The 12,795-nt window shown below is 42.8% G+C and overlaps 1 protein-coding gene across 2 annotated transcripts in view; it reads left to right on the plus strand.

Moving 5' to 3' along the window:
• Positions 1-291: 291 nt before the first annotated feature.
• Positions 292-12,795, plus strand: part of NKAIN2 (sodium/potassium transporting ATPase interacting 2) — a gene marked incomplete at its 5' end in the record, with an annotated part of 580,773 nt that continues 568,269 nt past the window's right edge. For both annotated transcript variants that reach the window (XM_081998199.1, XM_081998200.1), the window contains one exon: positions 292-345. In XM_081998199.1, the coding sequence (XP_081854325.1) occupies positions 292-345 (54 nt within the window). The remainder of the gene's footprint in view (positions 346-12,795) is intronic.

Here is a 12,795-nt window from a genome sequence, read left to right on the forward strand (position 1 = left end):
TCTGGGGCTGCGCGGCAGAGCGCGGCTGCTCCTGCAGGCACCTGCCGCCGCCCTCCCCCCGGCGCTGCCGCCCTCCGCGGGGGCGGCCGGCCCCGCTGCCGGCGGCCGCCGAAGCGGCGGGCGCTGCGGCCGCGGCTAGGGCGGGCGGGCGGGCGGCGGGCGCGCCCCCATGCGGGTCCCGGGCTGGGGCGCGCCGGCGGCGGCAGGCGGGAGCCGGGCGGCGGCCGGGCGGTGCTCTCCCGCCGCCTGAGCGGGCGCGGCGCGGGACGGCGGCGCGGGGTGCCGGGAGCCATGGGCTATTGCAGCGGCCGGTGCACGCTGGTGGCGGTGTGCGGCGCGCAGCTGGTGAGTGGCGGCGGGGGCGGCCCGCGGAGGGGGGCGGCGGGGCGGCTCCCCCGCTGCCCGGCGGGGGAGCTCGGGGGGGAGGGGGCAGCGCCCCCGTGCCTGGGGCGCGGTGGGGGGCGCGGGGGCCGGGATTCGGAAGGGCGTGAGGTAGCAGGGTGGGAGCTGCGGGCTGCGTTACAGGTAGTTTCGCGGACGCTTTGCCGGGGGGGCTGCGGTGGGCGCAAGGCGGAGTTAAAAAAACTCGGGCAGCTTTCCCAAGCGTTGGCCCAACTTGGTACCCGGGTTCCCTGGCAGGCCGGGTGTTGGCTGGCCTCATGCAAAGCAGGACGCGGCCGTGGCAGAGGTGATGCGTAGCTTGCAAACAGTTTGCCATACAGGTGTGTAGGTGTGTGTGTGAAGTTGCGATGCCTGAGCTTTGCTGCAGGCGTGTACCTTTTTTTTTTTTTTTTCCCCCAGACTTATTGGGCAGCGTACGTTAACATTGTATCATTTTGTTGTTACAGAACTAAAAGAATTATATATTTATACTTACCTATGGAGGCGACGTGGCAGCACTTGTAAGCTCAGCTACCAGCCAAACTAGACCGAGTTTAAAAAGTAGGCACTGAGATACAATAACAAAGAGACTGCCTAAAAATAGATCTGCTTAGCAAGGCGGTTAGACTGTGCAATTGTATTGTGGCACCTTAAAAGTGGCTGGGTTTAAAGTAAAGGAACTAAAGAACTGTCCCTTTCTGTATTATACACGTGGATTATTTTATTGTTATCAAATCAGATACATGATGTGTAGGATTCCTACAGCTAAAGACCTGTCAATAGAATATGCCCTATTTCTTATCTTCATTAGACGAGCTATTGGTGTGCTGGCAGAACAGGTGCTGGAAGCACCTTTGTTAAGCAGTTAACCTTATAGCAGGAAGGAAATAATTCGCGTTACTCCATCCCTCTACCTCTTACTGAATAGTTTTGCTGAGAAGGTGTTAGTCGGTATCAATAGCAACCAGCATTGTTGCCAATTCTCCTGCAGACAGGTACTAAGAGAACCACAGAAGAAAAAAACACGGTAGATTTCAGGGACCAAAATCGGTACATAGAAGAAGGAAGATGTGTTAGCAGACCAAAAATTCAAAATGCCTGTGGCCTTTCTATTGGTTTTAATCAACCCTTTAATCCTTCTGTATTATGGAAAACATTTTATTTGTATATGCTGTTCTCCACAGAAGTTATCTGATTCTTTGTAGCTAGATGTATCATATCAGATGTGATTTATTCGCGCGCACTGTCTAAAAAAAGACTCTTGAACCGAAGTAGTGAATCTTGAGTGGAATGGTAGGAATGTAACCTTTTCCAGCAATTTGGAAACACAAAATTAATCACTGAAGTTCTTCAGATCCATTTAAGTTTCAGAGGCATACTTTTCATTTTTTTTTCTGCAGAGGGAACAAAAATGTTTTAAATTGTACATTTTATCGATAAAAGGTTGATTTTTTTCTTTTCTAAATGTATTCAACAAACAGGAGGTTATGCTGACTATGGAGTGTGCTAAGATGTTAAATTATTATTGTTTTGAAAGTCTGTGAAGGAAAACATATTTGCTAACTCATGGTGTCAAAAATACATGCAAAGCTCATAGTAAGAATATATCAGCAGGTGGGTGAGCAGGTAAGCTGACGTAGAATTGTAGCATTACTGTAAGCTTTCTAAAAGTGATTGCAACCCACAGGGTCAAACATATGTATTTTTTAAGAAGTAAATATTCTGGAGTAGCTTAAGCAGACGTTTAACATATTTTCATAAACTGAGAGCACACTTGGAGATTTTTACTGAGCAAGAAAAGGAAGTGCTAGCAGCAGTACAAACCTCTGAATCACACTTGGCCTATGTAATGACATTTAGATAGGTTCAAAGCAGGAATAATCATTTACATGAGAAAAAGTAGCTGGGAATGAAAAAAATGATGCACTTTATTAAAATCGCTTGTCATGTTCCTTCATGTGCCGTATACCCATCAGATGGGAACAGGTCACGAGTTTTAAGTCGAGGTGACTTAACTCTCTTAAGCAGGCCTATAGGTGATTGATAGGTTGTTGCTGCTTTTTAGGTAAAGGCTACTTAAAGGAGCAAATGCTGTCAAGATTCATCCTCGAATTAACAGCCACGTTAATGCAGATGCAAATCAAAAACAAAGGATGAAGAAGTTGTCTGGCCTGAGGAGGGGGGCGTGGGAAGCATTTCTATGATCATAACCATTCTTAAAAAAAAAAAAAACCCCACGTAAAACTTTCACATGAAGATCTTTTATTACTGATACCTGGTTTTCAGTTTTAAAATGGTCATGCCTAAAGTAGAAAACATGCTTTTGTTTGAGGAAAAAAGTTTGTAAAAAGGAAGGCTTCTTCCATTTTTTAAATGAAAATATTTTTCTTCCATCTCTGCAGAGCTAGGGTGTGGTGAGCTGATTGGTCTTTGTAGACACTGTACAATAAATAATATTGAGGAATACTGCAGTTCAATAAAGAAGTTGTTGCATATTGTACATATATAGGTGGTGTAGGAGTCTGCAAATGGGCAGAAAAAAAGGGAGTTTTTTCAAATATTGGTGCAGGACATCAACTTGAGAGACCCCGTGCAAGCACAATTATTTTCATAAATACATTTGAAATGCTTATAGCTAAGGCAACATACTGTACCGTCAGATTATCAGAAAGCTCAAGGAATGTTTCTGCTCTCAAGGGCATACTCATCATTGCTCCCCTGCTTATTAACATACATATACCTTCCTGTTTGTGCTCTCATTTGTGCTATGGAAAACAACCTTTGACAGCTCATTTTCCTCTGCATTTGTAGCCAATGAGAAGAATTAACAGCAAGTAAGAGATAATTTTGCTGATGTTAGGAACAAGGTATTGCCTTCTGTATACAAAGCTAATTATCTCAAAATATCTTTTTTTTTTTTTTTTTTAAGGTAATCATTTTGGTCTCTTGTCCTCGTCCTTTTGAAGAGAATGCTGGACATAGGGGCTCTGATGTTTTTTGTTGTATGTCAACCATCCTGGTTGCATTGAAAGAATTCTCTGCTGTGGCATTTTGTCCTTTAAACCTCTTTATTTTTGGGTATCTCCTTGTCTATTAATAGATTACATCAGTAACACTAATATCTTGTTGCTTAGATTTTTTTAATAGCAAGAGCAGCAAAGGTGAAACTGCCAATATTATTGTGCTGTCTGGAAAGCTTCAAGAGCCCCATGGAAACCAGTTTGAAACTTTCTATGTGTCCTCTATTGCTGCTTGGAAAAACTTGGAGCAAAACAGTGAAAAGTACTGCTTGTTTTCAACTTAGAACCTATCTTCCCAAGTGCAGTGACGAGAAAGAACAACACTTCATAAGGAAACTTCAAGTCTCCAGAAATCACTGGCTTATTGTTTCTATCCATCAGGCAAAGATTGCCATACCCCCAAGGCTAATCAGATGGCAGATAATTCAGCCTTTGCAACTGCCTTCTCTCAGTTTCCATCTGAATTTACTGAATGTATTTATATCATTCTTTTTATACATTTTGCCTGTTCTCTTTTTCTTTTCTTTTTAATTGTAATACCGTTCAGATATTCCAGCCATGTATTAAAAACTATATAAAGTTTGTAAACAAGCTGCATATATACCAAGGCTCACTTAGTGATGCTGGGATATTCAGTCTGATGCGCTGAAGAAGCATGTATTATAATGGGTAAAAACTCCTCAGTTTCTGAAAATCAGTGTCTTTCACAGGCATCAATTTATGACATTTGCAGGCTCTCCTTCTCCTAACACTTCACTGTTTGAGGCATAAGCACACTGACACACAACCTGGCTGTATCTCTCTGTGACCTCTTCCAGCTACAATTCAGACTGAAGCCACTGTCTGAGGTGTGTCGTTGTGGCCAAGCAGAATGACCATGGCACCCAGATTTGGTTGCTTTTGCTAACATAGGCCCAAACTTTATCTTTGCTTTGAGCTACTGAAAAAAATTATCAAAATGCTAACAGCTTGTATGGAAATGTCCTTGTTCCATGCTTTTCCACAAACGAATAATGTGAATTAAGAGAAAAGCCACATACTTTATTTCAAAAACTGTATCAGCTGAGGTGATTTCTATACTTATCTGTGATACCATGTCCATAAACACATATTTAGTTGCCTTGTTGCACATGAAGGCACATATTTGATCTGCGGCAAATAAAGTGGTAGAACCACTCAAACCCACAAAATTAATCACATACAACTGGGAAGTACTACCTACCATATGTCTTCTATAACTTCTTCTGATGTCATGAGAGATGCCCATACTCTATATAATGACATAAGAATGAGGAGTGTCCTGTTCTCTTCCAATTCTCACATGCATTATAAAACAACAGTACATGTACTACAGAGAACAGAGCTTGGTTCTTGGAGGAAGAAGTCTGCCTTGGTGATCAGTCCTGTGAAGTTTTGGTTTGCCTTTTTTGAATATGAACAGCAAACATTCTTATGCTCATTCAGACACTTCAGTAATGGTGATCATGGCATGTTCTAGTCTGTATCAGAAATCTACCTACAAGGTTTAGCACAGTTTAATACCATGGATATCCTTGCTTGGGGAAGATCTCATGTTTTAGCAGTTTGCACATTGACTTGTCTCTGAGACCTTCAGGGAGTGAGGTTTGCTGGATTAGAGCTGAGGTCCCTCTGAGAGCAGAGTGAAGGCATTCATACCAGCTACTCCCGAGGATTAGCTACTCTCCAGTTTTATGTAATAAAGAACATCTTTTTGTTAATATAGGCTCTTATATCACACATATCATCAGAGTACTTTCCAATAACACACCAAACCGTATAATGAATATACGTAGCATGTTTATTTTTTTCATGGTGTTTGCTTTCAATTGCTGAGTTTTGGGGAGGGTTTTTCTCTTTTTGTGTGTGTGTTTTAATTCTGTTTTGTTGTTGCTGTTGCCAATGATTTTCAATAGCAGCTTTAGGAGAGAATTGTCTGCAATGGAAAATTCTGATGACGTGGACACGTTCCTACATTTTCTGCTAGCAAAAGGGGAATTAAAGATGTGGGCTTGCCATGTGGAATGGCAAGTGATGTTTACTGCTCTTAGCCTGTGGGTCTGTAGATTTATCGATCTAGAAAGAAAGTAGAATTGGTTTCTGTGTTTTGGATAGTACTTAAATTTAAATACTACCTTTGAAATTGTGACTACGTCAACAGCTTGTGGCTGTGCATTCTTTAAAGTTCTGCTTCTTGCTTTGTTTCAATATTGATATGAAAGAAAATGAAAGTCTTAGTTTCATTGTTTCCAAAAACATTGTGATCCTAGTAGCAATGAAAAGGAAAGAGGACTGTGAATAGCTGACTTTAAGCAGAGTTGGTCGTGAATTCGGAGAGCTAACATCTTTTGGTGCCATGAAAGAAATATGTAGCAACCTTAAGTGAGATCTAGTAGAAAAGTAAACATTCTTTTTTTATTCTGCTTTTGAGATAAAATACCGAGATAAATATGAGATAAAATAATCAAACTCTTTTTTTTTTTCTGATAAATTAAGGTCAAAAATAGTGATGCATAGAAAAAATGGATGTCAAAAGTAACGGTCCATTATGTCATTTAATTTTAGTGGCTTGATGTTAACTATAAATGTTATAGTATTATTTTTCATAGAATTGTGAATGAATAATAATTGTGAATTACCAATCAAGCACTTAGAATCATAGAATAGTTTGGGTTGGAAGGGACCTTTAAATGTCACCTAGTCCAACCCCCCTGCAGTGAGCAGTGACATCTTCAACTAGATCAGCGTGCTCAGAGCCCCATCCAACCTCACCTGGAATGTTTCCTGGGATGCAGCATCTACCACCTCTCTGGGAAACCTGTGCCAGGGTTTCACCTCCCTCACTGTGAAAAATTTCTTCCTTAGATCTAGTCTGAATCTGCCCTCTTTTAAATCTTTACTCCTTGTCTTATCGCTACAGGCCCTGCTGAAAAGTCCGTCCCCATCTTTCTTATAAGCCCCCTTGAAGTACTGAAAGGCTGCAATGAAGGCTCCAGGGAGACCTTTCTTCTCCAGGCTGAACAACCCCAGCGCTCTCAGCCTTTCTTCATAGGAGAGGTGTTCCATCCCTCTGATCATTTTTGTGGCCCTCCTCTGGACCCTCTCATACAGATCCATGTCTTTCCTGTGCTGAGGGCTCCAGAGCTGGATGCAGTACTGCAGGTGGGATCTCACCAGAGAGGAGTAGAGGGGCAGAATCCCCTCCCTGGACCTGCTGGCCACGCTGCTTTGGATGCAGCCCAGGATGTGGTTGACCTTCTGGGCTGTGAGTGCACATTGCTGGTTCATGTCCAGCTTTTCATCCACCAGTACCCCCAAGTCCTTCTCGGCAGGGCTGTTCTCCATCCCTTCATCCTCCAACCCTATGGGGTTGCCCCGACCGAGGCGCAGGACCCTGCACTTGACCTTGTTGAACCTCATGAGGTTCACATGGGCCCATTCCTTGAGCTTGTCCAGGTCCCTCTGGATGGCATCCTGTCCCTCAAGTGTGTCAACCGCACCACTCAGTTTGCTGTCTTCTACAAACTCAGCACTTGGTCCAACTGCCTGTGTCATTGATGAAGATATTAAACAGTACTGGTCCCAAAACGGGCCCCTGAGGGACACCACTCCTCACCAATCTCCATGTGGACATTGAGCCATTGTCCACTACCCTCTGGTTGCAACCATTCAACCAATTCCTTATCCACCCAACAGTCCACCCATCAAACCATCCTTCTCCAATTTAGAGAGAAGGGTGTTGTGGGGGACCGTGTCAAAGGCCTTCTAGAAGTCCGGATAGGTGACATACAAGTCTCTGGATCTGGATGGGATCCACCCAAGAGTACTGAGAGAGCTCGTGGAGGAGCTTGCCAAGCCACTCTCCATCATTTATCAGCAGTCCTGGTTAACAGGGGAGGTCCCAGACAACTGGAGGCTTGCCAGTGTGACGCCCATCTACAAGAAGGGCTGGAGGGAGGATCCTGGGAACTACAGGCCTGTCAGCCTGACCTCAGTACTGGGGAAGATTATGGAGCGGTTCATCTTGAGGGCACTCACAGGGCATCTACAGGACAACCAAGGGATCAGGCCCAGCCAGCATGGGTTCATGAAAGGCAGGTCTAGCTTGGCCAACCTCATCTCATTCTATGACCAGGTGACCCGCCTAGTGGATGAGGGAAAGGCTGTGGATGTTGTCTACCTGGACTTTAGTAAAGCCTTTGGCAGCGTCTCCCACAGCATTCTCCTGGAGAAACTGGTGGCTCGTGGCTTAGACAGGTTTACTCTTCGTTGGGTGAGGAACTGGCTGGATGGCCGAGCCCAGAGAGTTGTGGTGAATGGCGTTAAATCCGGCTGGTGGCCGGTCACAAGTGATGTTCCCCAGGGCTCGGTTCTGGGGCCGGTCTTGTTCAATATCTTTATCAATGACCTGGATGAGGGGATTGAGTGCTCCCTCAGTAAGTTTGCAGATGACACCGAGTTGGGTGGGAGTGTTGATCGACTCGAGGGCAGGAGGGCTCTGCAGAGGGATCTGGACAGGCTGTATCGATGGGCTGAGGTCAATTGTATGAGGTTGAATAAAGCCAGGTGCCGGATCCTGCACTTCAGTCACAACAACCCTGTACAACACTTGGGGAGGAGTGGCTGGAGAGCTGCCTGGCAGAAAAGGACCTGGGGGTGCTGGCTAACAGCTGGCTGAACATGAGCCAGCAGTGTGCCCAGGTGGCCAAGAAGGCCAACAGCATCCTGGCCTGTATCAGAAATAGCGTGGCCAGCAGGAGTGGGGAAGTGATTGTACCCCTGTACTCGGCACTGGTGAGGCTGCAGCTTGAATACTGTGTTCAGTTTTGGGCCCCTCACTACAAGAAGGCCATTGAGTTGCTGGAGTGTGTCCAGAGAAGGACAACGAAGCTGGTGAGGGGTCTGGAGCACAAGTCTTATGAGGAGCAGCTGAGGGAACTGAGGTTGTTCAGTCTGGCGAAGAGGAGACTGAGGGGAGACCTTATCGCTCTCTACAACTACCTGAGACGGGGTTGTGGTGAGGTGGGTGTTGGTCTCTTCTCCCAAGTAGCTAATGATAGGACGAAAGGAAGTGGCCTCAAGTTGTGCCAGGGGAGGTTTAGACTGGATATGAGGAAAAATTTCTTCACCGAGAGAGTGGTCAGGCATTGGAACAGGCTGCCCAGGGAGGTGGTGGAGTCGCCATCTCTGGAAGTGTTCAAAAAACGTGTAGACGTGGCACTTCAGGGCATGGTTTAGTGGGCATGGTGGTGTTGAGTTAATGGTTGGACTTGATGATCTTAAAGGTCTTTTCCAACCTTAATGATTCTGTGACATCTGTAGGTCTTCCCTTGTTCCCTTGTTGGCTGATGTAGTCACCCCGTTATAGAAGGCCACTAGGTTGATCAGGCAGGACTTGCTCTTGGTGAAGGAGGGGTAAAAGATTTTGAAGTAGCTGAATAGCAAGTTTAATTCACTGCTTTTTGAAGCTGAAGTTCTTTAGAGTTAGTGAGCAGACTCAACATTCAGATATTGTGATGATGGGTAGGAGGGAAATGTTTAAATAGACTGAGAGAAGAGTAGTTGAATAAACTACCTGAATATAGGGACCTAGAATATCTAGCAAAGTTACTCATCTTGTATAGCCATGAGGTGAATCTTTGACAGTAGGAATTAATTTCATATTGACAGATTTGAGCTAGCACCTTGAGTTGTGGGTTTTTTTTTTTTTTATTTGAGCAACAGGGTGGTTGTTTTTTTCCTTTTTCTGTTTCTTTACAAAAAACACTAAGTAACCTTTTTTAAAAGACAGTAAAAATTCTCTGTAATCAGTCTGTAGCCAATGGAGAGAAATCTCTCATTCTATACTCAGCTGAAAAGAACAGGCTCTGCTGCGGAACGGTTCACAGCAGAAACATAATGTATTGAGTTGGTTGTGACTTTACTGTCCCACGATGAGCTGTGGGAATGTACACAACATAAGTGCAGCAGGTAATGTTTGGAAACAAGTACTCGGGTGACTTTCCAGGAAAGAATCTAAATACATTTGAGGTCTTCTCAATGTCCTGGTGCATCCGATGACATGGGTCTCAACATCTGATTTCAGTTAGCATGAAGTTTTGAGAAACTTCCCTGGGCTTAGGGAGTGTTGAGATTCAGCCACTGTCTGCTCTGGAGGCTGATGTCAGTGCCCAATGTATCCCCATACACTTCAAAACTTCCTTTTCGGTCCCGTGGTTCCACTGAGCTCAAGAGATTATCCCAGGTGTATCATGCTGAAAGAAGACAGCTATGCCAATGACTCTTTATAAGAAAAGATATGTCAGAAATCTTGAATTTCTACAGGATTTACTTATGGTTCTGTATTTAAGTGATGTTTAGCAGAGAATAACAATAGTATTTTCATATTTGGGTGGGTATTGATGATCTGAGTAAATCAGAATAATCTCTCTAGGCTCCTCTGTGGGCAGAAGAGGGGCTCCTTCAGGAGGCAGGTCAGAGTGCCTAACGTTTCTTGCCCTAAACTGCCCTTTAGAGTTATGTCTTAAGTAAAGTGGTCCTTCAGCTTAAGTAGGTTTTTGGGGAGGGGCAAGGAGAGGAGAAATCACAGACCCATTGTATGCTGTTTTGCCATCCACAGTACTTATTATTTACATTTTCCTCCCTTTTGCATTTTCACTAGCCATTTTACCAAAGACTTTTTGATTTTAAGGATGACTGTGACATACAGATTGAGAAATGCTGTTTTGGAAAGGTACTTGTCTCTTCATTGACTGCAGAAGGAAACTAAGGAACCTGGTTTCACCAGAGCAATGTCAGCTTTTGTGCTGTCAAAATGTCCCTTAAGATCCTCCTAAAAAAAACAAGCAAGGTAAAATCAAGTGGGTAAAACCAATTTATTCTCACTTTGATTTTTAGGTGATTTTCTGTAGCTTCTAACAGGAATGAGGCAGACAGGAACCACTGTAAATAATGTGTGATCATAAAGAGAATCTTGAAAACACAGTAATTTTAAAGCATCAAATAGTTTATTGTCATCCAGATTAATCTTCATTTATTTTTTTGTTATGGTGGGTGAAAGAGAGGGGCTGTTGAGTACTACCTGAATTGCAAAGTAGAATGGACACAATAGTTGAAATGACATTTTCTTGCCCTTGTGGCAAATAAACATTTCAGTTTGCTATTTTATCCCCTCTCCCCAGATGTATATGTACCAGCTGGATGGCATCTGAGAATTGTTTCAGCATTTTATCATTCTATAACTCTCTCATAGAAATGACATTTAGAAGAAAACTTACTGATTTCTGTGTTCACTAAAAAGTAAACATGCATAGCTAATAGTTCTATTCACCACGGATCATACTTATGCATTTTTAATAAAAACTTGACTTTAATTCATACATAACTTATGAGAAATGTTTATCAGTTTAGGGCTCTGCTGATTCACACTTAAATATTTACATATATCTGGATACCTTGAAAATGTCTTTCATTTGAGGCTCAGGTTTACCTTTTATACACAAACTTGCTTCTCTGCTGCCTGCATAATGATGTAATGTATATAAGAAATGCTGATTATTATACTGATTGCTAAAATTAGTAAAAGTACCATTTATATGACATAAATAAGTCTCATATTTTCCTATACTGTTTGAAGTAATAGCTTTCTAACATCAGGGTATGGGAGTTTTTTTCTGATTTTTTTTCTCAGTAGGGATGCTAGACTGCATCTCAAGTGGCAAGTCACCAGTTACATGTAACTGGCAGGTTACCACTTATGTGAATGGGAATAGGAAAAGTCTGTTGTATCCTATATTCATACCATAAAAGATCAAGGTCTGGTTTCCTCATCCATCTTTTCTTATAAAGGAATTTTCATTAGTAGAATTTTGTACAGAAGGCAGCATATGAGGTTAATTCCATTATTTCTGAGAGGCATGTCGAAATGATGATGCCTGTCATGTTTATATGTCACGTCACCTTTCAGAAGACAAAAATGCAGGACCATTTGCAGATGGTGGGAAGAGAGAGACTCATTCTACATCATTTAAACGTGTAATGAATAGGCTCTGAACCACCTTCTGGAGGTGGCTGCCTCATTCCATCCACTATATAGGGATCTTAGAGTAGCTGCCCAGTTAGGAATGAAACTCCAGCCGCTCTTCTGCGTGCACCTTTATTTACTTCACTATATAGCTAAGCCTGCTTATCTTTGATGGTATCTTTGTACTAAAGAAGAGAAGATAAGACTGTGAAACTCTTTTTTTTAGAATTTAGACAGTATAATTGGGTGATGCATAACAGTACTTCTGGATGAATGAAAGTCATGCTAGAGGCCTAGAACAAGGGTCAGAGGGCTGTTCTGTCCCTGTTCACCTTGAACAACATTTACTGTCTCTCTGAGTGATCCCACAGTAGTGAATGAAATTGGTCTACAAGAACAAGATAGTATTGAGATAGAGGGTCTTGAATCTAAGGTACTGACTAATATTGGTGTAAGAAAGCTTAATTGTCTTAGGAAATGATGTAATTCCTTTCCAGGTGGGTCATCCATCATGGGTCAATCTACTAATTAAAAATTCCTTTAAACTTCTTCATAGACAGACTACTAATTTGCCCTCAACGAGTATATTCTTCTCATTTGAAGATAAAAAGCTTTTGTGAGGAAAGGAAGATAGATGCTATGAAGCTTCTTTAGAACAATGCATGGATCTTTGAAAAGCCACTCTTCAATAATTAAACAAAATGTGAAGTTTGCAAATTTTTTCCATGACCAACAATGGCCCAGCATTTTTCATTATCTTCTGGTCACAGTCTCTGTGTCAGGGTGTTCTATTAGAGAGCGCAGAAACAAAAGGAGAAAAAAGCCTGTTGTGTGTCATTGCTGCCTTCACAAAGCCACAAATACATTAAACTCAAGATACTGTTCATTGTGCACTTGAGCCACCAGTGACAAAGGTGCTGTGAGTACCAGTGAATATCAGGCAGTCATATGTCATTACATCACTGTTCAAATTGGCAGAGCAAATGGCAGTAAAAGAAATGAAAACATTAGCAGCTAAAGGAATGCAAAAGAATAAGGGCCTTGTCTGAAAAAAAGAATGGAAAATATGGATGCTATTTTTGCGATTAGCTATAAAGTTGATTTTATCTTTTTTTTATCTTTTTAAAATTTATTTTTAAATTCCTGGCCATGCCCTTGAGGCCCACTTAGCTTTTATTTTCTATGACACTAGTAGCAGTCACAGGCAATGACAGCAACTAGTAACAAGCCAGACGATGGCACTGGTAGTGTTAACGTAAGACATGGGCTTCAGTCTATCCTGAAGACACAGTTCATTGTCTTGGATTTTATCAGACTGGCTTTCTGAGTGTGGAGCTGGCAGTAAATTTGGTA

This window comes from Phaethon aethereus, assembly GCF_964289735.1.
Source record: "Phaethon aethereus genome assembly, chromosome: 3".
NCBI lineage: Eukaryota > Metazoa > Chordata > Aves > Phaethontiformes > Phaethontidae > Phaethon > Phaethon aethereus.